Below are 23,582 nucleotides of genomic sequence, written 5' to 3' on the forward strand. Positions count from 1 at the left end.
ATCATGTTATTTTCAGGTGTAACTTTAAGAAACTCTAAGAATTTTCAAAGTCAAGAGGTTATCTTCTCCCTACTTGTGACGATAGCAATATTTTGCCAGTCTTGTTTCATCTATTTCAGTTTACCCCACTATACTCTTATCCCCAGAATTTTTAAAAAATATTTTTTCTTTAAGTAGGCTGCACACTCTACCCGCTGAGCCAGCCAAGCACCGCTCCCCGCCCAGAACATTTTAAAGTACAAAACCTAGAGGTCATTTCGTTCACCTGCTACTGTTTGTGTGTCAAGTGTATCTTTAAGCACCTTATTCTCAAAGCACTAATGACTTCAGAGCAGGCGAACTTAGTAAAACACATGTGTCAGTGTTAACAAAATAACCCTCTTTTACCTTTATTGCCTTAAACATTTCCTTGGTATGTATCTTTAAGAGATGACACGAAAGGAGGCCTAAAGGAAGAATTGACATTTGTCTATGAATTTTATTCAACACTTTAGATTAATGACTTCTGATTTTGATTTCCTCGTGAGGTCTTTTACTTATTTATATTAAAGATTTTTATTTTTAACTAATCTCTACACCGACCATGGGGCTCAAACTCACAACCCCGAGATCGAGTCACATGCCTCACCAACTGAGCCAGCCGGGTGCCCCAAGTTAATAGGTCTTTCAAACTACCTTTTTAATAAATAAAATCTTAAAAAAGCAAGGTGGGGGGGGATGCCCAGGTGGTTCAGTCGGTTAAGCGTCTGCCTTCAGCTCAGGTTATGATCCCAGGGTCCGGGGATCGAGTCCCACATCGGGCTCCCTGCTCAGCAAAAAGGCTGCTTCTCCCTTAACCTGCAGCTCCCCATGCTTACGCTCTCTCTGTGTCTGACAAAGAAATAAGTAAAATCTTTTAATAAATAAACTACCTTTTTGTTTTTCCCAGCAAAAGCAAAATGCCTTTAATAGGAAGCATTTTCCATTTAAGTTCAAAATAACTAATGAACTAGAAAGATAGCCAGTAATAACCCAGCTGGAACAAGCTTGCTTCTAGAGAGGAATTCTCATTTGCGGGGGGAAGAGTGTAGTGGAGTTACACTACTAAATTTGTACCTCCCAATAAGTTGTACTCTGTTCCCATTCAACAACTAGACAAAAGTGCATTTAAAAAACAGTAACCCAAAAATACCTTAAAAAATAATAACTTTTGGGGGCACCTGGCTGGCTCAGTCGGTGGAGCATGTGACTCTTGATCTTGGGTTGTAGGTTCGAGCCTCACGTTGGGTGCAGTGATTACTTAAAAATAAAATCTTAATAATAACTTTTGTGAATATGCCTCTTTGGAAATTGTCTTCTGTTTCTTTGCTGAAGAGCACAAGATACCCACAATCAGAGTGCACTTTCCTGCTTTATCTATATTTTTTATTTAAAAAAAAATTTTTTTTTAAGTAAAATCAGTGGCCCATGTGGGGCTCCAACTTATGACCCTAAGATCAAGAGTCACATGCTTTACTGACAGAGCCAGCCAGGCACCCCTCAAATATTACTTTTAAAAAATGTTTTTCTGGGGTGCCTTGGTGGCTCAGTCGTTAGGTGTCTGCCTTCGGCTCAGAGCGTGATCCCGGCGTTCTGGGATTGAGCCCCACATCGGGCTCCTCCGCTGGGAGCCTGCTTCTTCCTCTCCCACTCCATCCGCCTATGTTCCCTCTCTCGCTGGCTGTCTCTCTCTCTGTCAAATAAATAAAATCTTTTAAAAAAAAATGTTTTTTCTTCTAGGGACACCTGGGTGGCTCAGTCAGTTAAGCATCTGTCTTTAGGTCATTATCCTAGCTCCTGGGATGCAGCCCCCGGGTTGGGCTCCCTGGGGAACACGGAGTCTGCGTCTCCTTCTCCCTCTGGCCCCCCCGCCCCCACTGGTGCTTTCTCGTGCCCGTGCTCTCTCTCAAATAAAATCTTAAAAAAAAAAGTTTTTCCTCTAAACATCTAAGAGTCTCAGTTTTACTGTTATTTTGTACTTTGAATTGAGCAAGAAGATGACCTTCAGAATAATTTCTAGGGGCACCTGGGTGGCTCAGTTGGTAACGCATTGACTTTGATCAGGCTCCGTCCCAGGACCCTGGGACCCTGACCCGAGCCCAAGGCAGACACGTAACCGACTGAGCCACCCTGGTGCCCCTGGATTAGTTTTCTTACTTTTCAGTTGTCAGATTTCTTTATATATTTTAGATGAGAGACCTTAGGAGATGATCCCATTCTGTGAGTTATCTTCATTTTCTTGATGGTGTTCTTCAAAGCACGAAAGTTTCAAATTTTGATGATAGTTTCAAAGTTTCTTCATTTTCTTGATGGTGTTCTTCAAAGCACGAAAGTTTCAAATTTTGATGAAGTTTCAAATTTTGATAGTTTGTGTCTCATTTTCTCACTTAGAGTTCTGTTGTAATATAAAACCTAAGGTTGTGGAGATTTACTAGATATTCTTGTAAGAGTTTTGTAATTTTAGCTCATATATTTAGGTATCTTATTCAACTGGATTAATTTTTTTATATAGTGTGAGATAGAAGTCTAAATTCGTTCTTTCGCCTGTTGGTATTACATTATTCCAGCGCTAGTTTTTGGGAAGCCAGCAAGCATGCCTTGTTTTATTGTTCTTTGCTTTACTGCACTTTGTAGATACTGGGTTTTTGTTTGTTTTTGTTTTACAAATTGCAGACTTATGGCCAATCCTGCACCATCTTTTTCACAGCATTTGCTCACTTCATTTCTCTATCACATTTTTGGCAATTTTTGAAATATTTCATAGTTTTTTATTATTTTGTTCCGTGATCAGTAATTTTAACTAGCTCAAAGTTCAAGTGGTACTAAGCATTTTTTAGCAGTAAAGTATTCTTCAGGTATATACGCTGTTTTTCAGCCTAAAGCTGTTGCACACTTAAGAGATTATAGTATAGTCTAGACAAAACGTGTATGTGCGCTGGGAAACCAGAATCCTCACTTGACGGGCTGTATTGTGATACTCACTCTATTGCAGTGGTCTGTAAAAAGACCCGCAATATCTCCAAGGTTTGCTTTTGTATTCTTTCCTCATCGAATTGTCTTAGAACTCTTGCCAAAACTCAAATGAACCATAAATGTAAGGGTTTATTTCTGGCTACTCAATTCTATTCCATTGATCATTGCCTACCCTTATGGAAGTACCACATCATCTTGATTACTGTAGTTTTATAGTAAGTTCTGAATTTAGCAAATGTAGCTCCTGCTTTGTTCTTTCTCAAGAGAGTGTGGCTCTTCTGAGTCCTTTGCATTTCCTTGAATGTTTTAGGTTTAGGTTTTTTTTGTTTTTTTTTTTAGATTTTATTTATTTATTTGACAGAGATAGAGACAGCCAGTGAGAGAGGGAACACAGGCAGATGGAGTGGGAGAGGAAGAAGCAGGCTCCCAGCGGAGGAGCCTGATGTGGGGCTCGATCCCATAACGCCAGGATCACGCCCTGAGCCGAAGGCCGCTGTGCCACCCAGGCGCCCCTAGGTTCAGTTTTTTTGATTCCTGTAAAAAAACAGTTGGAATTTTGATACCTATTGAATTGAATCTTTAGGTGAATTTAGACAGTATTGTCATTTTAACAATATTAAGTCTTCTATTTATGAACATGGCCTGTCTTTTCTTATATTTAGATTATCTTTTATTTTTAAGCAATGTCTTTTAGTTTTCAGTGTGCAAGTCTAGCTGTTTTTATGTTAATATTTTTCCTAAATGTTTTTTTTTTGATGCTATTGTGAATGAAATTGCTTTCTTAATTAATGTCATTTGTGTTTTCACTGTAGTGTATGGAAATGAAATTGATTTACTTTATGTATTGATCTTGTATCTTACACCTTACTCAACTGGTTTTTTGATTTTAGTTTTTTTTTTAAGTAAATTCTTTATTTTCTATAAATAGGGGTTTTCCTTGTCTACATCTTGTCATTTTTATTTTATAAATTATTTTTGTTGATTCTAATTTCAATAATCTGAAAGACTTCATTTAGGTTGTTAGAAAATTCTTGGGGCGCCTGGGTGGCTCAGTCATTAAGCGTCTGCCTTCGGCTCAGTGCGTGATCCCAGTGTTCTAGGATCGAGCCCCACATCAGTCTCCTCCACTGGAAGCCTGCTTCTTCCTCTCCCACTCCCCCTGCTTGTGTTCCCTCTCTCGCTGGCTGTCTCTCTCTCAAATAAATAAATAAAATCTTTAAAAAAAATTCTTATTCTCCTATCCTGTCAAGTAGATAGACAATTGTTTTAATTTTCCGTAAGATGCCTTGTGGATAGCAGGAATCCTAGTGCAAAAAAACAAGGATATGATTCCAAGTTTAGGCTTCATGAGAATAGGTGCTACCTTATAAATGCTGAGCATAATTGTCACTTAAAACCTTACATTTCCAGTTGGATAACTTTTATTTTTCTATTTTGTCTTATTTATATTTTGAATGCACTAGACACCTAGATTTAATTTATAGGAGATCTTTAGCCAAGGGACTAGAATGTGCCAGGACAGAGTCATGGAAGTAAGTTGTATGCTGTGGAAACAATCTGAGTATCATAGAGTGGAAAACTTAATAACTCAATTAAATACACAGAGAAGGCTTGTGGTTCTTGAGAAATAGACTTAGTATCTATCAGACATTTGACATAAGCAAAATATGGTCTTTGAATGAGTGAATGGTGGTTGAAAAATGTGGGTGGTTCTTCTGGTTTGGTGCAAAGCTAACTGGTTGTGTGACCTTTGGGAAGTTATTTAACTCCTAGTTTCTGTTTCTACCTCTGTAAAAATGAGGTGGTGTGTCCGAGTGATGGCTAAATTTCTACTCAGGTGTAAAGTTCAGCATTCCATCTGTCTCTGCTCTCCTAGTTGCACATAGATTGACTATTTCTTATTTCAATAATCTGAAAGACTTCAGCATTTAGGTTGTTAGAAAATTCTCGGGGCGCCTGGGTGGCGCCCTCATACAGAGTTGTAAATATCTCACAAGTGACTCTAATATGCAAACAAGTTGAAGATCACTGCTTCGCAGACTTAAAAGGTTAAGGGCAGCTTGATGTCAAGTAATATTTTCAGGTTCTGATCTTTAAAAAATGATGAAATAGAACGATGGTTATGGAAATAATAGGAATGAGGTAACATAAATTACTTCATTTATGGATTTATGGAATAATTTGGTATATCATTGAATCTGAAGAACAATCTGTGACACTAAGAAGGTGCTGTTATCCCCATTTTGCAAATGATGAAATTGAAGTTCAGAGAAATTAAGTGACTTGCTCAAAGTTACTGTGCTTAAAAAAAAAAAATCAAGAAAAAGGTATCTGCAACTATATGCACATCTGCCACCATTCCTTTTTTTTTTTTTTTTAAGATTTATTTATTTATTTATTCGACAGAGACAGCCAGTGAGAGAGGGAACACAAGCAGGGGGAGTGGGAGAGGAAGAAGCAGGCTCATAGCGGAGGAGCCTGATGTGGGGCTCGATCCCATAACGCTGGGATCACACCCTGAGCCGAAGGCAGACGCTCAACCGCTGTGCCACCCAGGCGCCCCTCTGCCACCATTCCTATTAACCCATCAGTTAGGATTACGTAGGATAAACAATCTCAAAGATTTTTAGCCCCTTCCGTTATGTGTTTCCTGGTCTTTGAAATTGGATAATTACCTAGATTTATAAGATTTAATAATGTATAGCTGTGGGTCTTTATTGTTCTTTAAGCTAATACGGTCCTTAAAAAAAATTTCCCCTATATATTTTCAATTATGGGTATTTGGCCACTAATTGTGATGGAAAAGAGATTGGGTGGGGGACAGAGTGAAACTAATTTCATAACATGGTAATCACTGGAGTTGCCACATGAAGAATGATGATGTATTCACTTGGCTTGTTCTTCTTGGAGGTAATTGCTGCAGATACACAAGAGGACATAAGCATCACAATTTTCCCCTTGTGTTAATGGTAGTGGATTTAATTTGCTACGTGTCCCTTCCAATTTACCCACATCACTACCTTTTTTCCCCAGTCAGGTTGGAAGAACTAACTCATGAGTGCTATAGTACTTTGTGTTTTGTGCTGTACAATTGCTTGTATATATGGGTAGAATAGTCTATTCCTTGGAGCAATAACTTTGGATACTTTTGGTCACTGTGGCTATGGTTCCTAGAAGTCCTTTGAATTCATGCCTTTTCCTCCCTTACTATTCTGGTAACTAGACAGTTAATCATTAATGAGCTGGGCTTTGGAAGTGGTGCTTTGTGGTTGAGTGACTGTGAAGGTTTAATTCTCTCCTTCCTGTCCCTTTAAGGATCTCAGAACTGGATCTCTGGGGAAGCCTTGCACTTAACTCTATATTAACTGTTCTACTTTTCAACTTTTGACGTTTGTGGAGATGTGGGACACATCAGCTATGGTGTTCTTACCCGTCTTGGGAGAGAGAACTGAGAATTCTAAGAAAGATCATCTTGAGAAAGTCTGTTTCCTTAAGTAACTAATGTTTTTAGAGTAAATATTGGACATTGTCTATTCCTATTGGTTCACTGTGCTTTCTCTCCCTTTAGCCCCCCAGGTTCGCCCAATAGTCTTGGCTACTTCCCTACAGCTGCTAATCTTAGCGGTGTCCCTCCACAGCCTGGCACGGTGGTCAGAATGCAGGGCCTGGCCTACAATACTGGAGTTAAGGAAATTCTTAACTTCTTCCAAGGTTACCAGGTCAGTAGCTTGAAGAAGAAAAATACACAGTGCCCTTATTACTTAAGTTGATTTGCCTGAAGAATGCAGCCAGGAAAGACACAGATTCTCTGAACCTCGTGTGTACATGTGCTGATAGATTGGCTTACAGAGGCAAAGTCAGAGGGACTAGTCGTGTGAGTGCTAACTTCAGACTCACCCCTTTGACAAGATGAGGGCTTTTCCGTGCTGTTTGATTGTCTCAACGTAATCTGTTGGTGCTCTTTTTGAAAATTGGGCTACTTTGGGAAAGCTCTTTAGAGCACATAGCAGTGTGGGTCTTTTCATCTGGAATAGGGTTGGCTAAGAAGGAGTTTCCTGCGTATTTAAAAAGTGATTAGAGGCCTCTGCCTAACCTGGGGGGGGGGGGAACAAAAACAAAGGAGTCTCAATGAATTTTTAGATGCTAACTTCTTAAAATGAACTGTAAGATAGCCTCTTATGAAATGATATGCTGTAATTCTTGAAAAACGAATATTCAGTCCTACCAGATTTTTCTACCCTGCTGATGTCCATCAGTTGTTTTCTGACTCAAGCTAAAAAATGAGATGTTTCTTGATAAGAGCTCTTTAACAGGAAGCAAAATCTCCTCAATGCCATCACATCTGAGCAGACAACCTTTTGTTTCACAAATGACATGATTTCCTAGAACCCGAATTCCTTTCCTGCGATGTCTAGAAATCCATATCCTGAAGCTTTTTTATTGCATCAGTAGCAAAAATTATCTTTCTTTCTTGGAGCTGAGCTTTGCTTGAGTCTCTAGAGTTGAAAAGTGTTTATAGACCTAATTGTCAAATCCTAAAATAGGCCTTGAACATTTATAGTACAGCGTCGTACGGGTTGTGCCTGCAGAGGCTGTTCGCTATTAGAGTGGGTTTATAAGCTTGGCATCCATGAATCATGGAGGATTGCGGAGCTCAGCTAAAATGATCTCAGCGAAGTTGCCACAAACCCACCAAGTTACTGTCATGGTCTTACGGGTTTTAAACATAGGGTATTTTCTGGCAAATGAAGAAAATCTAATGAAGGTTGGATGAAAGTTACATTTTGTTACTGCCTGGCTTAACACACTCTTACTAGAGGTAAGATGTTTTTCAGAAATCAGTGGGTCTTTCCCCTGTTATCTATGGGAGAAACATTCTAAGACACCCCCCCCCCCCCCCGAGTAGATGCCTGAGATTGCAGATAGTATCAAGCCCTGTATGTGCTATTTTTTTCCTTATCCCTGCATACCTGTGTTAATTTATAAGTTAGGCACAGTGAGAGATGAACAACAATAATAAAATAGAACTGTAGTGAAAGAGATGTGAATGTGGTCATTCTCTCCCAAAATATCTTAACTGTGCTGTCCTCACCCTTGCTGTGATGAGATGGTATGAGAAGACAAAATGCCTCTTTGGTGAGAGAAAGTGAGATGATTGACTTAGGCATTGTGATGTCATGTTAGGACCCTCTGCTTCCTACAGAGGGTTACTGAAACTGCTGATAAGGGGGACTATTGGAGATCCTTTGCGTCTTCCCTAAACCATTATGCTGCCTGGTGGGAGCTCTTGCAGGGCTAAACAAAGTTACTTCCTAAACCTCATATGAGATTCATGAGATTATGAAAGGAATAGAGAATTTTACTGAAGGCTAATGAAGAGATTGCTTCATGTAACCAAGATAAAGGTTTGAGTTTGTATTTTCTTCCAGTGTTTTCCAATTCCAGGAAGTTAGACAAAGTTTCAGGTTTTAGGAGTCAGCTGAATTAATTTTCTTTTTTGTTTTGACTAATCAACTTTTCACCTTCACACTGAATAGAATTAAGTGGTCATATACATAAATTGGTTGTGACATTAAGCAAAATTTCTCTTATTATGAAGAGTTCTATGGCTGGCTTTTGTGGGTATTTATTCTACTGGAAATAAAAGCAGCTATTTCTAGATTGACGTGCTTTGGAGTTGAGATCAAATAAATCTGCATCAGTTTATCTTCTAGTAGTTTCTTGGGAATTTTTGAAGGTTAGAGTTATCTGGTATAATCAGAAGAAGATTATGCAAAATTATTTCATCTCAAGGCATTTGGCCTTCATTGTTGAAGTGCTTGGAGTTTATGAACTGAAACAATGAATTAGGATTTTGTAGGAACCTGGGGCGCTTGGCTAGCTTAGTTGGTAGATCATGCAACTCTTGATCTCAGAGCGGTGAGTTCAAGCCCCATGGTGGGCCTAAAGCTTACACTTAAAAAAAAAAAAAAGAAAAGAAAAGAAAAATAATTACATAGGAACCTTAGGAACCTCACTTACCCAGTCAATTATATCAAATTATTCCAATGTCTTCAGTAATTTGAGCTCCAAGGCAGTTACAGTGCATGCATCTGAAATCTTTTGTGTCACTTCTACGTAAAGGCTCAAAATTCCTTGTACTTCAGTTTAATTTTTCTATACTTCATACTTGAGGAAGGGTGTGAAGCCAGAAGGGGCAGGGATTGACAAAAAGGGAAGAATTCTGATGGCCAAAACCAAAATGCAGGAAATGGATTCTGCTGTCAAATCTGTAATTTTGTAGGGGTGCCTGGCTGGCTCAGTTGGAAGAGCATATGATTCTTAATCTTGGGGTCGTGAGTTTGAGCCCCACCTTGGGTGTAGAGATTACAAAAATATATATAAGAAAAATTCTGTAATTTTATAAAGTTAAAGTGCCTTGATAACTGAGATTTATAGAATGAGAGTTGACTATATGAAGACAAGCTACCATGAAAAGATTTGGTCAGGAGAGTGTCATTCCAGTGGTATCGATATTGTAGTTGATGGCCCTCTTAATTCTGGACTCTCCAGTGTCCTTCCATAATTCTTTTACCTTTATTTGCTCTTTGCTTTACCCTTTCTTTACTGTTAATGGCTTTGCATTTTCAGTAGTGCTCTTTTTCGTTTTTTCTCAAAATACTGACTTTAATCAGTACCTCTTTGGGCCTCTCATGGCTGGTATTTTTACTTGCTGTCCTCCTGAGAGAATTAGGCTGATAATCCAAGTAACATCTAGTATTTAAAGTTCACAGAGTTGTTTGCAGAGGCTGGGCTTATTGTACAATACCTTGTAAATAGTTGCTACTCAACTCTTTTGTGTCTAGTCGCACCTGCGATATCGTGGAAACTGAAAGATCTGAAAGATTTGGTGTCTATCATGTTACAGTATTCTTTTCCCTGTATTCAATCGAACTCCTTTCCTAAAAGGAAGTTTTGTGGTATTCAGACACGTTCAGCAGGGCGTGGCGACGTGGGATTCGTGGTCATGTATGTGGCTTATACCAGAGTTTTAACTTGTTTCCTACAGTCTAAATAGAGTATAATACTGTTGGTAGATCTGTTCAGTTGAAATACTAATCATCTATAGCGGCAGTTTGTCCATCTTTTGATCCTGTTTGTTCTAACTTGCATTTTAGTATGCAGCCGATGATGGACTTGTACACACAAATGACCAGGCCAGGACTCTACCCAAAGAATGGGTTTGTATTTAAGGGCCCCAGCAGTTAGACCATCCTCAGAAAAGAAGGTAAGGCACTATGATGTGAAAGCCAAATCATAAAGGGCCAAACAAATAGAGATCACGAATCTGAAAGTGTTTTTTATGAGTCGGGTGAGAAGTTTCCCCTTCTCTTCAGTGTGATGTAGGAGGGTCAGAAATCTTGGGAGAAACGGGAGACTGGAATTCAGTGTGTCATCCCAGGAGACAGTATCTAAGCAACATTTATGGATAATAGTTGTATGTTATTTTGGGCTAAGGGAAAACTTTTCCATTTGGAAATCCATTTGCTATATTTCATGTGGAATGCAAGTTGGGTATGCTTCTGTTCTTGTTTTTGTTTTAACTGTAGTAAAAGTCACAGAACAAAATCCATCATGTTTAAGTCTGCAATTCATGGGCATTTAGTGTATTCACAACATGTGCAACCACCATCTCTATCTACTTCCAAAACCTCTTAATCACCCCAAAAGGAAACTCCATGCCCAGGAAGCAGTAGCTCTCCTATTTTCCTTCCCCCCTGACCCTGGCAACCAATATGCTTCCTGTCTGCATGGATTTGCCTCTACTGGACATTTCATATAAATGGACTCCCACAATATGTGACTCTTGTGTCTGTCTGCTTTTCACTTCCCATGTTTTTGCGGTTCATCCTTGTTGTGGCATGTATCAGTGCTTCATTCCCTTTTATGGCTGACTAATACTCCATTGTATGGCTATACCACATTTTTCATTTCTCTACTGATAGACATTTGGGTTGTTTCCACCTTCTTGCTGTTGTAAATAATGCTGATACAAATATTTGGGTAACTGTTTTCAATTCTCTTGGGTATGTGTCTAGGAGTGGAATCACTGAGTCTTATAGTAATTCTGTTGAGTTGGGTGTACTTTTTTCCCCATTTCTTTTTTTTTTTTTAAATGGTGGTAACATACATAACGTAAAACATTTTTAAGTGTACAGTTCAGTGGCATTAAGTACGTTCACATTATTATATAACCATCACCACCATCTAGCTTCATCTCCTCGGACTGGATCTCCCCATTTCCCTCTTCCCTCAGCCCCTGGCAACTACCTTTCTACTTCCTGTTTCCATCTATTTGACTGTTCTTGGTACCTCATAAAATAGCACAGTATTTGTCTTTCCATGATTAGCTTATTTCTGTTAACATAATGTTTTAAGGTTCATTGTCTAAATCTAGAGGGAAGGAACCCCGATAGTTTTTGAAAAGAGTTTTTTAATTGATAACCTTTTCTTAAAGGATATCGACTTTCTGTGTGAGACTGCTTGAGAGAATGTATTGTGGGGACATGGTCAGGAATTGGTATGGCTTAATTTCTTTATTTTTTATTATTAAGTTTGCTGAAATTGGTTTCCTGGCATACCATCTTCAACTTCTGTTACTATTTTTATGGCTGTAGATATGGGCCTTAACCCTATGGATTCTAAATTGGAAAACATGGTTCCCAGTAGTATACTCTTGTCCTTGAAAAATGACAGTTGGGGCCTTAGACTCACCTTCTGAAGTTTTAGAAACCCCAGTTTTGGAATGGAAGTGATTCTCTGCCATTTTCTGTGATATTTCAAGATCTCTTAGTACCAGAGAGCATTATACCCAGATACTTTGCAGTGGGAAGTGGGGTATTTTCTAGTTTAGTTCACAGTGATGGGAGCACCTTCTAATACTCTCTTTGGTCCATTCTGTGTCATTTGAAGTGTTCTTTATTCAACCTCTAAATGCTGCTTATGAATTTGATAAGCATAGTATCTATATAGTAAAATGAATATACTGAATTAGAAATGAACTCTTTGTTGTTATTTAGAAAAACCCTAAATAACCATTACTCACCTTTGATTCTATCCTATGCTTTTGGGGTCATGGCAGAATAGCTAATCAGGTGTTCTGTTAAAACCCAGATTTTTATATTTTATTTTTATATCAGATTAATCTTTTATTTTGAGAGTTTTAAAAGAATTCACTTGGAGTACTGTGTGAAACACTTGGCATAAGTTAAAAGTTATCTCATTTAATCTCAGCAACTCTGCGAGGTAAGGATCACAAAAGTACTGTGTGCTCATCTTAAAGAATTTGGAATATACAGACAGGTACAAGGAAGTCTGTAATAATTACACCCTCCAGAAATAATCACAACGAATATTTCCTTTCAGCTTCTTTTTTGTATGCCCTCATGTAATTTGGACCTAGTTTCTTTTCCCCTTAACCTTATGGTATGACTATATATCTGTTTTCAATCACCTATATTAATAATCAGATTTATTATCACCACTCATCTCTTACACAATAGAGCGCCTTGGGCTCTTCAAGTATTTTATACCTCCAGTGCCACTTGAGCCTCATCATGGTGCTGTGGGGCATCGGGGCGGGTGGCTCCCACCCTATGGCTCCATCTGACACATGAGGAGATGAAACCCAGGAAGCTGGGTAACTTTCAGAGTCATACAGCTTATGACCAAGCTGACCAACAGATCCATCACTTCTAGTTTCAGTCTTGGTACTCTTTTCCAATGAGCAAATAAGAGCATGACAGAGTAAGTACTTGTAGTGGGCTGAATGGCAGTTCCAAATATATGTCCGTGTCCCAATCCCTGGAACCCGTGACTATTACCGTATCTGGCCAGAAATGTAAATTAAGGCTCCTGAGATTATCTGGGTGGGCCCTTAATGCAATTATAAAAAAAGGCAGAAGGAGAACAGGCAGATACAGGAGAAAAGGGGGCAGTACAACCACAGAGGCATAGACTGGAAAGATGCAGACATAAGCCAAGGAGCACCTGCCGCCATCAGAAGCTGGAAGAGGCAAAGAATGTTCCCAAGAGCCTCTGGAGGGTATGCAGCCTGGCTGATTACCTTGATTTCTGACTTCTGGCTGCCAGAATTGTGAGAGAATAAGTTTCTGTTGTTTTAAGCCACCAACTTGTAGTAATTTTTTTAAAAAGATTTTATTATTTGTTTGTCAGAGCACAAGCAGGGGGAGCAGCAGGCAGAGGGAGCATTAGGCCCCATGCTGAGCAGGGAGCCTGATGCGGAACTCGATCCCAGGGACCCTGGGATCATGACTGAGCCGAAGGCAGACGTTTAACTGACTGAACCACCCAGGCGTCCTGTAGTAATTTTTTTTTTTTTTAGATTTATTTATTTATTTGAGAGAGAGGAAGAGAGAGAGAAAAAGTGCTGTTGCAGGGAAGCGGGAGAGGGGGAGAGCATCTCAAGCCGACTCCCTGCTGAGCATGGAGCCTGATTTGAGGCTCAATCTCATGACCTGAGATCATGACCTGAGCCGAGGTCAAGAGGGAGAGGCTCAACTGACTGAGCCACCCAGGCGCCCCTAAATCGTAATTTGTTAAAGCAGCCACAGGAAACTAGTAATAGTACTCTAAAATTTATTGAAAGAATGATGTCATTGCTCATTAGCGTGTCAGGTAAAGGTAGCTAAAGCCCATAATAAGGTCTGTAAAGAAGTTACACTGTTCTGCCTTCTCATGTGGCCTTGTCTGCTAACCCAGCGGATCTTTGTTGACTAACCCAAGAACTACTGTAGGTTGCCTCGTTTGTCATAAAAGACCTTCAAGGACAGCTCACAAGATGCTGAAGTTGCCCTCTAGGGAAAATGCCTCCTCAGAAGGTCAGCGTTCTTGTTTGTACCCCTGACACCCTCGCTGTAATCTCCAAGTCTAAGACTCCTAGCGTGTCAAAGGGGCAGGGCCAGCTCATAAATTTAAATTTGTCAACAAACGCTTGGATATAACCATATTTTGTGTACATAGGAGATGACAGTTCCTTAGAAGTGATGTTTCCCTGCTCTATCAAATGCACGTAACATCACTTCTTCGTATGTGACTTGACTTTTCTGGGGAGTAAGAATCAGGTGGATTAATGAATATAAACAAGTTTTACAAACTACCAAGTTCTATATATAGACAAATAACTGTTTTGTTGCTATGATCACAAGAATCATTACAGGAGCAATGTTTTTGACTATTGTCTGTGTTCCAGGCATTATTCAGATTTCACCAATTTTTTCATGAATGTCCTTTCTCTTCTGTTCCCCTTTGTAGTTAGTTGCTCTGTCTACTTAGTGTCCTCTAGTTCATGTTAGCATCTCAGTCTTTCCTTGTTTTTCATGACCTTGACAATTTTGAGATACTCTGCTTTTGAGGTATTTGCTGAGCACTCCTTCAGTTTGAATTTGTTTAATGCTTTTCTTGTGATTACACCAGAGTAATGGGGTAAGAATAATAGGATATAGAATAATATTTATATAATAAATACATAATTTATATAAGAATAATTAGGAAAGAATAATACCATAGAGATGAAGTGCCCATCCCATTACGTGATGTCTGGGATACCATACCCCCATGATATTACTGGCAGTGTCATCTTGATAATTTGCTGAATGTCTTAGTCCAGTTGGGCTTCCATAATAAAATTCCATGGATTGGGTGACTTACAAACAACAACCTTTAATTTCTCAAAGTTCTGGAGGCTGGGAAGTCCAAGATGAAGTGCTGACAGTTTCCTTTGCTTTATTGTGAAAATTTTTGTCTATACGAGGTATTTCTGGAGCCTCTTACGATGTGTTAAGCCTGGCATTTCCACAATAGTTAGGTTTTATGGAAAGACAAAACAAGACCCAACAAACAAAAACTGTGTAGCTCTTATCTTTTAATATCTGGCCTCTTAAGTGTATGGATTACTTTGTGGATTAAAAATGATCTGTCTTTTGTAATATATAGTTATTTTTTTGGATCAATATAGTGACTAATATTTTAGTTTCTGGCCAAAATGTTCAGTGTATCTTTTGGATAAATAAGCTTTCAAAGTTAAAGGTTTTTCTCTTTCTCTTCCAACTAGTATTGATAATATCGGACAACAGCAGCTAAATAAATGCTGATTATTGATTTAAATGACAGAAAGAGTATTAACAAATTTAATTAAGGAATCTGAGTTACGGGTTTTAGTTTATCTTTTATGTAAGGAAGAAGAAACTGTTCCTTTGTCCTAACAAAGAAATCTCACAAATGACTTATTTTTAGAGAGCCATGGGGGGAGGGGCAAAAGGCGAGGGAGAGAGAATCTCAGGCAGACTCCCATGCTGAGATCATGACCTGAGCAGAAATCAAGTGTAGGACCCTTAACCAGCTAAGCCACCTATGCCCCAAAATCCAGATATCTTAAAAGATTTCTTTGTACATGGTACATGACAGTATGCAAAATAAGACCTTTTTTAACACAGATCTTACTGGAAAGGAAAGACAGATTTGTGAATATTTGTAGTTGTAACTCAGTATTGTCTTTGCATCATAGTTTCCTTTTTACTTTTACTATCTACTTTTCTACGGCTAAAGGAGACGAGGAAACATTAGCTGTTTTTTATTTGTTTGCTATGTTTTGGAGGTTGTTTTTGTTTGTGGGGAGAGTTGGAGGTTTTTTGGGATTTGTCTTTTGCTAGCAGCTTGGAGTCTGCAAGTTCATGGCTAAACAGTAAAATTCCATTTGGATCCTACTGGGATTAAAAAGAGGCTCGAGGGGCGCCTGGGGGGCTCAGGGCGTGATCTCGACGCTCTGGGATCGAGCCCCACATCAGGCTCCTCTGCTGGAAGCCTGCTTCTTCCTCTCCCACTCCCCCTGCTTGTGTTCCCTCTCTCTCGCTGGCTGTCTCTATCTCTGTCAAATAAATAAATAAAATCTTTTTTAAAAAATAAAAATAAAAAGAGGCTTGAGAAGGTTAAACTTTTAATTTCTTGTAGATTTTTCTACATTTTCACAGAATATGAAGGTATAATTTTCAGTATCTAAATTGTTTTCTTACTAGAATAACAATAATATGAGCTGGGAATAGGGAAGTTTTTATTTATTGACTGTTAATAGACCCAGGGTTGACTGATTTGCCTGAATCCAAGGCCTCATTCTTGGGCCAACTCTCTCTGTGAGGTACTCCCAGCAACTCTTGGCTTACACCCGCCCATTTTAAGTCCAGAAGCAAGCCAGGAATTGAGCTTCCCTGGCCTGACTTAAGTCCATTTCAGAAAGCACTGTGGCCAAGGCCATCCAGGTCTCTGGCCATGTCTGTGTCACTTGTTGGGCTCATTATATGAAGCTCCCTCATTATGGGCTTAATATTGGGTGATGGGACAGGCAGTTATTTAAGGAAAATTCAGGTGCTATTTCCAAAAGTAGATACAGTAGAGCTCGGACAATTGTATTGCTGGGTCACTGATAGAGATTTTATTTGTATTTAATATCCGAGGAGACGTTTTCAATGTATAGTTTTTTTATGCTAAGTGCTAAAAATGGTGACTTTGTAAACCACATTTTAAGAATTAATTCTAACACATTTCTCTGTTTTTTAAATACCTGATTCCAAATTTGTATCTGTTTTAGAATCTGTTACTAAAGGAAATCTAACCTTGGCCACAATTTCAAACTGGCCATATGAACAGGTCTGAACTCTAAAGAGCTATTTACATTGTTGTCTGCAGTCCTGTTTCTCATCTATGTGTGAAAGTATGCCCAGTTAAAATTTTCACTTCTAAAGTTTTTGTGTGGGGGTGCCTGGGTGGCTCTTACATTAAGTGTCTGCCTTTCCATCAGATCATGATCCCCCGGGGTCCTGAGATCGAGCCCCGCTTCGGGCTCCCTGCTCTGCTAGGAGCCTTCTTCTCCTTCTCCCACTCCCCCTGCTTGTGTTCCCTTTCTCACTGGCTGTTTCTCTCTCTCTCTCTCTCTCTCTCTCTCTCTCTCTCTGTCAAATAAATAAATAAAATCTTTTTAAAAATAATAAAGTTTTTGTGTGGTGTATAAGTGAAATAGCATAGTGGAACCAATCTGTGTTCAAATTCTGGACCTGCTGATAACTGGTTTAATTGCTCCATGCCTCCCTTTCCCCAGCTGTATAATGGGGATAACATGGTAGTCTTATAGGATGGATATGCGGATAAATGAATCAATCCACATAAAGGTGGTTAATCAGCTACTCACTGACATGTAGAGTTCATGTTTCCTATAATGTCATGCCTTGTTGCTTCTTAATTCAGATATTTTTGTTTCACATTATTTGAAATTTCTTATACTAGAATTTAATTTTTAAAAATTGTCTTAATGGTTTTAATAATGGTATCAAGCCTCTAATCAGAAGAATGCTGTGGTGACTTGGAAATCAGACTGAGTCTGTGTGCATACAGATGTTTAAAATGGTCTCCCAACAAAGGAGCTGGGTGAAGAGGTGAAAACATATGCATTACTGTGCATGGTAATACACAGGGTAAGGAGTTGTGGAAATACCAGTTACCACATAAATTTCACCTGCCAGCACTGTACTCCCTGAAAACTTGCTGTGTAAATGCCAACTATGCCTGTGTAAAATAAAAAGTTTGGACTACCTTAAGCCTTTTTTTTTTTTTAAGACCTTGTGTCACTCAAAATAATTTTTTTATAGTTGCCAGTAATTGAAAAATTTGGAGACTATAATAGTTCCTTGTTTGTTTGTTTTTTCAGTGTTTGAAAGATGTATGGTGATCCCAAAACCGTCAGATATGACAACTTCTAGCAACTTCAGGGGAAGTTTATCTACACTCAGGCTGCAGTATTCTCAGCAAACATGATTGGACAGTGGGCCTTTGCCCTATCTTTTGGTAGAATAAAATATTTGAGCCAGTGAAGCCAAATCCCTGTAGCAAGCAGCATGCCTGGCTCCTTGCTGATTGCAAATAGGCATTTAAAATGTGAATTTGAAATCGGTTGACTCCATTACTTCCAGCTAACGTGACATCATAGGTGTTTCCTAAGTTTTAAGTCTTGGACAAAAAAATATTAGCGTCTACCATCTGCATCAGGAACTGTCATGGAAGCTTCATTTGTGTGTTTCCATTTTTCGTTCTCCATCTCCCTGTCTTCTGCAGGGAGTGCCATCTTACTAAGTGATTCAAGAATAAGGTCTTGGAATCCTTAAGTCACAAATTTAAGAAAAGAAATAAAATTCCTATTTTCCCACTCTCTTGGCCCTCATGATGTCTTGCAGTTAAACCAGTGAAGCTGCCTTCTAAAACACCGTGGGATAAGTCAGAGGACCTCGCACACCCACCACCAAACACTCCTAGCTTCAAAGTTGCATCTTTTTTTTTCTCAGCAGCTACCAGGTGTAAATAAGAACGAACGAGGGGCCAAAACGCGAAACCAAAAGTGAAGCAGCTATGTGTAGTTAGTAATTTCGAGTTTAAACTGTAACTGAACATTGTGGCTTCATATGTATTATTTTATATTGTACTTTTCCCATTACTGATGGTTTGGACTTTAATAAGAGAAATTCCATAGTTTTTAATATCGTAAAATGAGAATATTTGGACAGTGTATTCTGGAAAGCAATATACTAATTGAGGTGAATGCTTGTATATATTAAGATAGAGCCTTAAACCTTTCTCTCTAATGCCTTAACTGTCAAATAATGAGAACTTTTAAAAGCGTAGGATTGTAGTCGGTGTGCTGGACTGAGCGGTAAGCACTGAAGCCGTTGGGGCAGGTACTGATGCTGTCAGTGTTGAGCACTATGTGTTTAGCTGGGTTTGTGCTACAGAAGTGCAATATTAGACACTAGCTAGTACTGCTGCCCCGTGCAACTCCAAAGAGGAAAACAGGATTTGATTAAGTGCACATGTGTCTTTAAGTTACTCCTATTGTCCTTGGTTTAGATGCAATGCCCTGCCAATTTATGTGGCTGCTATTTTTATTTCCTTCGCATTACTTTGATTAACACCTTGAAGGGAAGGCCCAACATTCCCTCTTCACCTGACCAGCAATGGCCCTCTAACTGTAGGAGGAAAACAAAACAAAACCATTTGGCATGAGAATTGATGACAACTGGCACTTAAGATCAGAAAAAGAATTGTTCATACTTGATGCCTTAAGATGCTGTCTGCCCAAAGCTCTGAAAGACTTTAAAATAGAAAGTAATACCACAATACTACTGACTTTTCGTAGAATTGTTACATTTGATAATAAAACCCACCTGTTTAATCTCAAAGTGTGTGTGCTTTTTTTTTTTTTTTTTTTCTGTAAGAGAGTCATGGTGGAAGGGTGTGGCTAGGCCATCTTTTCCGAGGTGGTAAGGTTTTTCCCTGTTTGCCATAAGGATTTCTAAAAGCCTCCAAGGATAAATGCGCTCCAGTTACAGTTCAAACAACCACCCCTTTTTTAAAAGATGTATTTATTTAGCAGGGGGCAGCAGGCAGAGGGAAAGGGAGAAGCAGACTCCCCGCTGAGCAGGGAGCCCGACAGGATCCATCCCAGGACCATGACCTGAGCTGAAGGCAGACGCTTAACCCACTGAGCCACCCAGGCGCCCCCAAACAACCATCCTTTAAAGCATAAATCACTGAAACTTTGATTTTGAAATGTTTAACTGTTACTGGCAGTCAGATCATTTCGTCCTTGCATTTTATTACTGGTGCTCTACTTGACAATTTAAAAACCTATGTAAGCCACAGAAAACTAAGAAGATGTAGCACTTTGTTTCTGAATTCCACAGTCCTTCTTCCAGTTACTCTTCTTTGCCCATATGGAGTTGCGCAATATTCTCAAATCCAAATTCTATCTGTCCTGCAGGACTACAGTCAAGTCTTCCCTGAGTTCTGCTATTTCAGAGCTGTTCTGTATTGTCAGGATCTCTTGACGTACACAATCTTGTTACAGAGCTCAAGTGTATCAACTGAATTTAGATTATAACCTCACGGGCAGGAAGCATACCTGTATTTCCCTCTGTCTAGCATGTTTCCATTCACTCAGCCCTTGTTAAGCATTCATGGGTTATGAAGTTTAGTTCACCTGGGAAAGTTTTTCAGTCCCAGTCCTTCTCAGTGTCCTTTACAAAAATGGAGTCATCACTTTCAGGTTTGTACTTCACCATGGGGTGTCTCTGCAAGGACGTGGCAGAGTTCTCTAGGCAAGCTGAGATGCTGACCCACGTTCTTTGTCTCTGGCAGGCTTTTAACTTTGTTCAGTCTGTTCCCTGCCTTAACCAAAAAGTTGCCTGTGCTAAACTCGCTTTTCTATTTACCTCCCTGAAATAGTACACATGTAGCTGATCTTCCCGTGGCAGAAAAAAAAAAAAAGAGGATGTGGAGTATGGGAAGGAAGAAAAAAATGAGAACAAAGAGGACCAGAATATGTAAAAGAACTTAAAGGTCCATCTCTTAGGTTTATAGCTGATTGCACAATTTCTCTTCCTCTCCCCACTTTCCCCAGCTCTTGGGGACATACAAAAATAGAATGATGAACACTTTGTACCCCTTACCCAGCTTCAACAATGATGAACTCCAGGCCCATCTTGCTTTATATCCCTTTTCATTTTCCCCATTGTATTTTTTTTTAAAGGATTTTATTTATTTATTTGACAGCGAGAGAGGGAACACAAGCAGGGGGAGTGGGAGAGGAAGAAGGAGGGTCCCTGCAGAGCAGGGAGCCTGATGCAGGGCTCGATCCCAGTACCCTGGGATCACACCCTGAGCCAAAGGCAGACTCTTAACGACTGAGCCACCCAGGCATCCTTCCCCGTTGTATTTTGAAGCAAATCCTCTGGGTCAAGTTTAAAATGAATCCTCCAGGGTACTTGGCTGGCTCAGTCAGAACAGCGTGGGACTCTTGATCTTGAGGTTGTGAGTTCGAGCCTCATGTTGGGTGTAGACATTAATAAATAAATAAATCTCCGAGTTTAAAATTAAGCCACTGTAAGAGGTGATGTTCTTGAGAAGAATAGAAGAATAGAACTGGTGGGGGCACCTGGGTGGCACAGTTGGTTAAGTGTCTGACTTAGGCTCAGGTCGAGATCTTAGGGTCCTGGGATCGATTCTCGTGTAGAGCCCAGTCTGGAGCCCCGTGTCAGGCTCTGTGCTCAGCAGGGAGTCTGCTTCCCCCTCTCCTGCCCCTGGGCAAACTCATGCACGCGCTCTCTCTCTCAAATAGATAAAATAAAATCTTATTTAAAAAAAAAAAAACTGAACTGATGGAAATATTCTGCTTATGGCTGTTTTTGGCTCAAGGTTGAATCTGATCTGTTCATGCTAGAGTCTATGTGCTGATGCAAGGAAATGCAGACTAGACCGGAGATGATCCAAACGTTGAAAATCCTGGACTTCTGGGTGGCACAGCGGTTGAGCGTCTGCCTTCAGCTCAGGGCGTGATCCCGGCGTTACGGGATCGAGCCCCACATCAGGCTCCTCCTCTATGAGCCTGCTTCTTCCTCTCCCACTCCCCCTGCTTGTGTTCCCTCTCTCGCTGGCTGTCTCGCTCTCTCTCTCTCTGTCAAATAAGATCTTTAAAAAAAATAAATAAAAGAACTTAAACGTTGAAAATCAGGGACGCATGGGTGGCTCGGTTAAGTGTCTGCTTCAGCTCAGGTCGTGAACCCTGAACCCTGGAATCAAATCCCACATGGGGCTCTCTGCTTGGGGGAGAGCCTGCTTCTCCCTTTGCCTGCTGCTCCCCCTGCTTGTGCGCTCTCATTCTTGCTCTCTCTGACAAATAAATAAACTTGGAAGACCAGAAGGCCACCAGGATGAAATTCGGGAGTAAGAGCACTAAGTGGATGCCTACTTTTTCTACATTTTTACTGCTTCCTTTGTGTTGAGTGAGATAGTAAAAGCTAAGATCCCAAGATCTGGGCCTAGTGAAAAAAGGTTCAGAAGCAAATTACTTGACTTGCCCCTAGCTTAGACCCAAATTTTGTCATTTCACTGTAGTTCAACACAATTCCATTATGTGGAATGTGAAGGGATATTTGGATCAAAAACCAAGCTGGAACTCATTACTTGAGAAGAATATACTGTAAACTACAACCAAACAACCACTGAGAAATTGTATGTCCAACAATAATGAGCATTGTATTGGTTAAATGAATCTTCACAACAGCCTTATGGTAGGTGCTACTACGATGATAGACTAGGAAATGGAAGCATAGGTCAAGTACAACTTCACACCTGCACAGAAAGTAAAGGAAGGGACCTGGAAAATAAGATTTGGAGACTGGCTGATGTGGTTAATTCTCTCATAACTGCTCCTTTATCCGCTTCGGCTCTTTCTCTGAGCACAGCACAAATACCTTTCATTTTTTACAGTGTCACAAAATTGGGCTTCATGGTGTTCCTTTGGTCTGCCTTTTTACTTTATTGCCAGCATGCCACTAATTCAGTACCTGAATTATTCAGTAGCTGAGCATTGTTGCTGTTCTAAAAGTGAATGTAGATAAATGGGTAACAAAGCTTCTGGTTACACTTGAATTTGAGCCAGTGTTTTATAACCGAAACCTGTATGATAGTAGAATTAAACACCAAAAACTTACGTTAAAAAAAATTAATGTAAGGGCTCCTGGCTGGCTCAGTCAGTGGAGTGTGCAACACTTGATCTCAGGGTCATGAGTTCAAGCCTCACATTGGGTGCAGAGATTACTTAAATAAATAAACTTTAAAAAAATCAGTGTGGGGGCGCCTGGGTGGCTCAGTCAGTTAAGTGTCCAACTTTTGATTTTGGCTCAAGTTATGATCTCATGAGTCATGAGATTGAGCCCCGAGATGGGCTCTGCATTCAGTGTGGAGTGTACTTGAAAAATTCTCTCCCTCTCCCTCTGCCCCTTCCCCCACCTCAAACAAATAAAAATAAAAATAAATTTTTTAAAAAGTCAATGTGAATCGCTTCTCAGCCTTTTGGCTAAGATCAAGCGTAGTTATATGTTCCTATCAATTTAATACCTGACGTCTTCTATCCAAGGACAACATGTTAAATGGATTTTTGGAGCAGGGAGATCGAATAGGAGTTTGCACCCACTCCGTGCATCAACCTGGTATCGCAGTACTTCCAGGAACAGTTCATCCCCTCCAGAGCAACAGTAGGAAAAAAAAAAATCAATGTGGGGGCACCTGGGTGGCTCAGTTGGTTGAGCGTCTGCCTTCAGCTCAGGTCATGGTCCCGGGGTCCTGGGATCGAGCCCCGCGTCAGACTCCCCGCTCAGTGGGGAGCCTGCTTCTCCTTCTCCCTCTGCCTGCTGCTCTGCTGGCTTGAGCTCGCTCTCTGTCAAGTTAATAAGTAAAATCTTAAAAAAAAAAATCAATGTGAAATTCTCCGCTTGCTCTGCTGCTAGCCTCCCTGGTGACTCATCCTTCCCTCCCCGATGGTATTTCTCATGGTTCCTTCCTCAGCTACCTCTTCCTTCTAGTCATTCTCTGGACAAACTCATTTTCTTCCACACTCCTCTGGGGAGCTACAGACTTCTGTACCCAACACTATATGGACATTTCCATTTGGGCATCTCCCCTTGCAATTCAAATTCAACATGCTTAAAATAGAA

General features: G+C 40.0%; 1 protein-coding gene and 1 non-coding gene across 7 annotated transcripts in view; both read left to right on the plus strand.

Annotated features, from left to right (window-relative positions):
- ESRP1 (epithelial splicing regulatory protein 1) overlaps positions 1 to 19,258 on the plus strand; it is a 56,212-nt gene extending 36,954 nt beyond the window's left edge. For 2 of the 6 annotated variants that reach the window (XM_057308029.1, XM_026495712.4), the window contains exons 14-16: positions 6,560 to 6,710; positions 10,149 to 10,258; positions 17,747 to 19,258. In XM_057308029.1, the coding sequence (XP_057164012.1) occupies positions 6,560 to 6,710; positions 10,149 to 10,223 (226 nt within the window). In that variant the 3' untranslated portion in view covers positions 10,224 to 10,258; positions 17,747 to 19,258. The remainder of the gene's footprint in view (positions 1 to 6,559; positions 6,711 to 10,148; positions 10,259 to 17,746) is intronic. The other 4 variants (XM_057308028.1, XM_057308027.1, XM_057308026.1 and 1 more) reach the window with 3 other exon arrangements.
- Positions 19,259 to 22,925: 3,667 nt separating this feature from the next.
- On the plus strand, positions 22,926 to 23,112 carry LOC113253082 (U2 spliceosomal RNA). The gene has a single exon (XR_003315224.1). It is a non-coding gene; the product is annotated as a U2 spliceosomal RNA (small nuclear RNA).
- The last annotated feature ends 470 nt before the right edge of the window (positions 23,113 to 23,582 follow it).

Source organism: Ursus arctos, unplaced genomic scaffold (assembly GCF_023065955.2).
Source record: "Ursus arctos isolate Adak ecotype North America unplaced genomic scaffold, UrsArc2.0 scaffold_6, whole genome shotgun sequence".
Taxonomy (NCBI): domain Eukaryota; kingdom Metazoa; phylum Chordata; class Mammalia; order Carnivora; family Ursidae; genus Ursus; species Ursus arctos.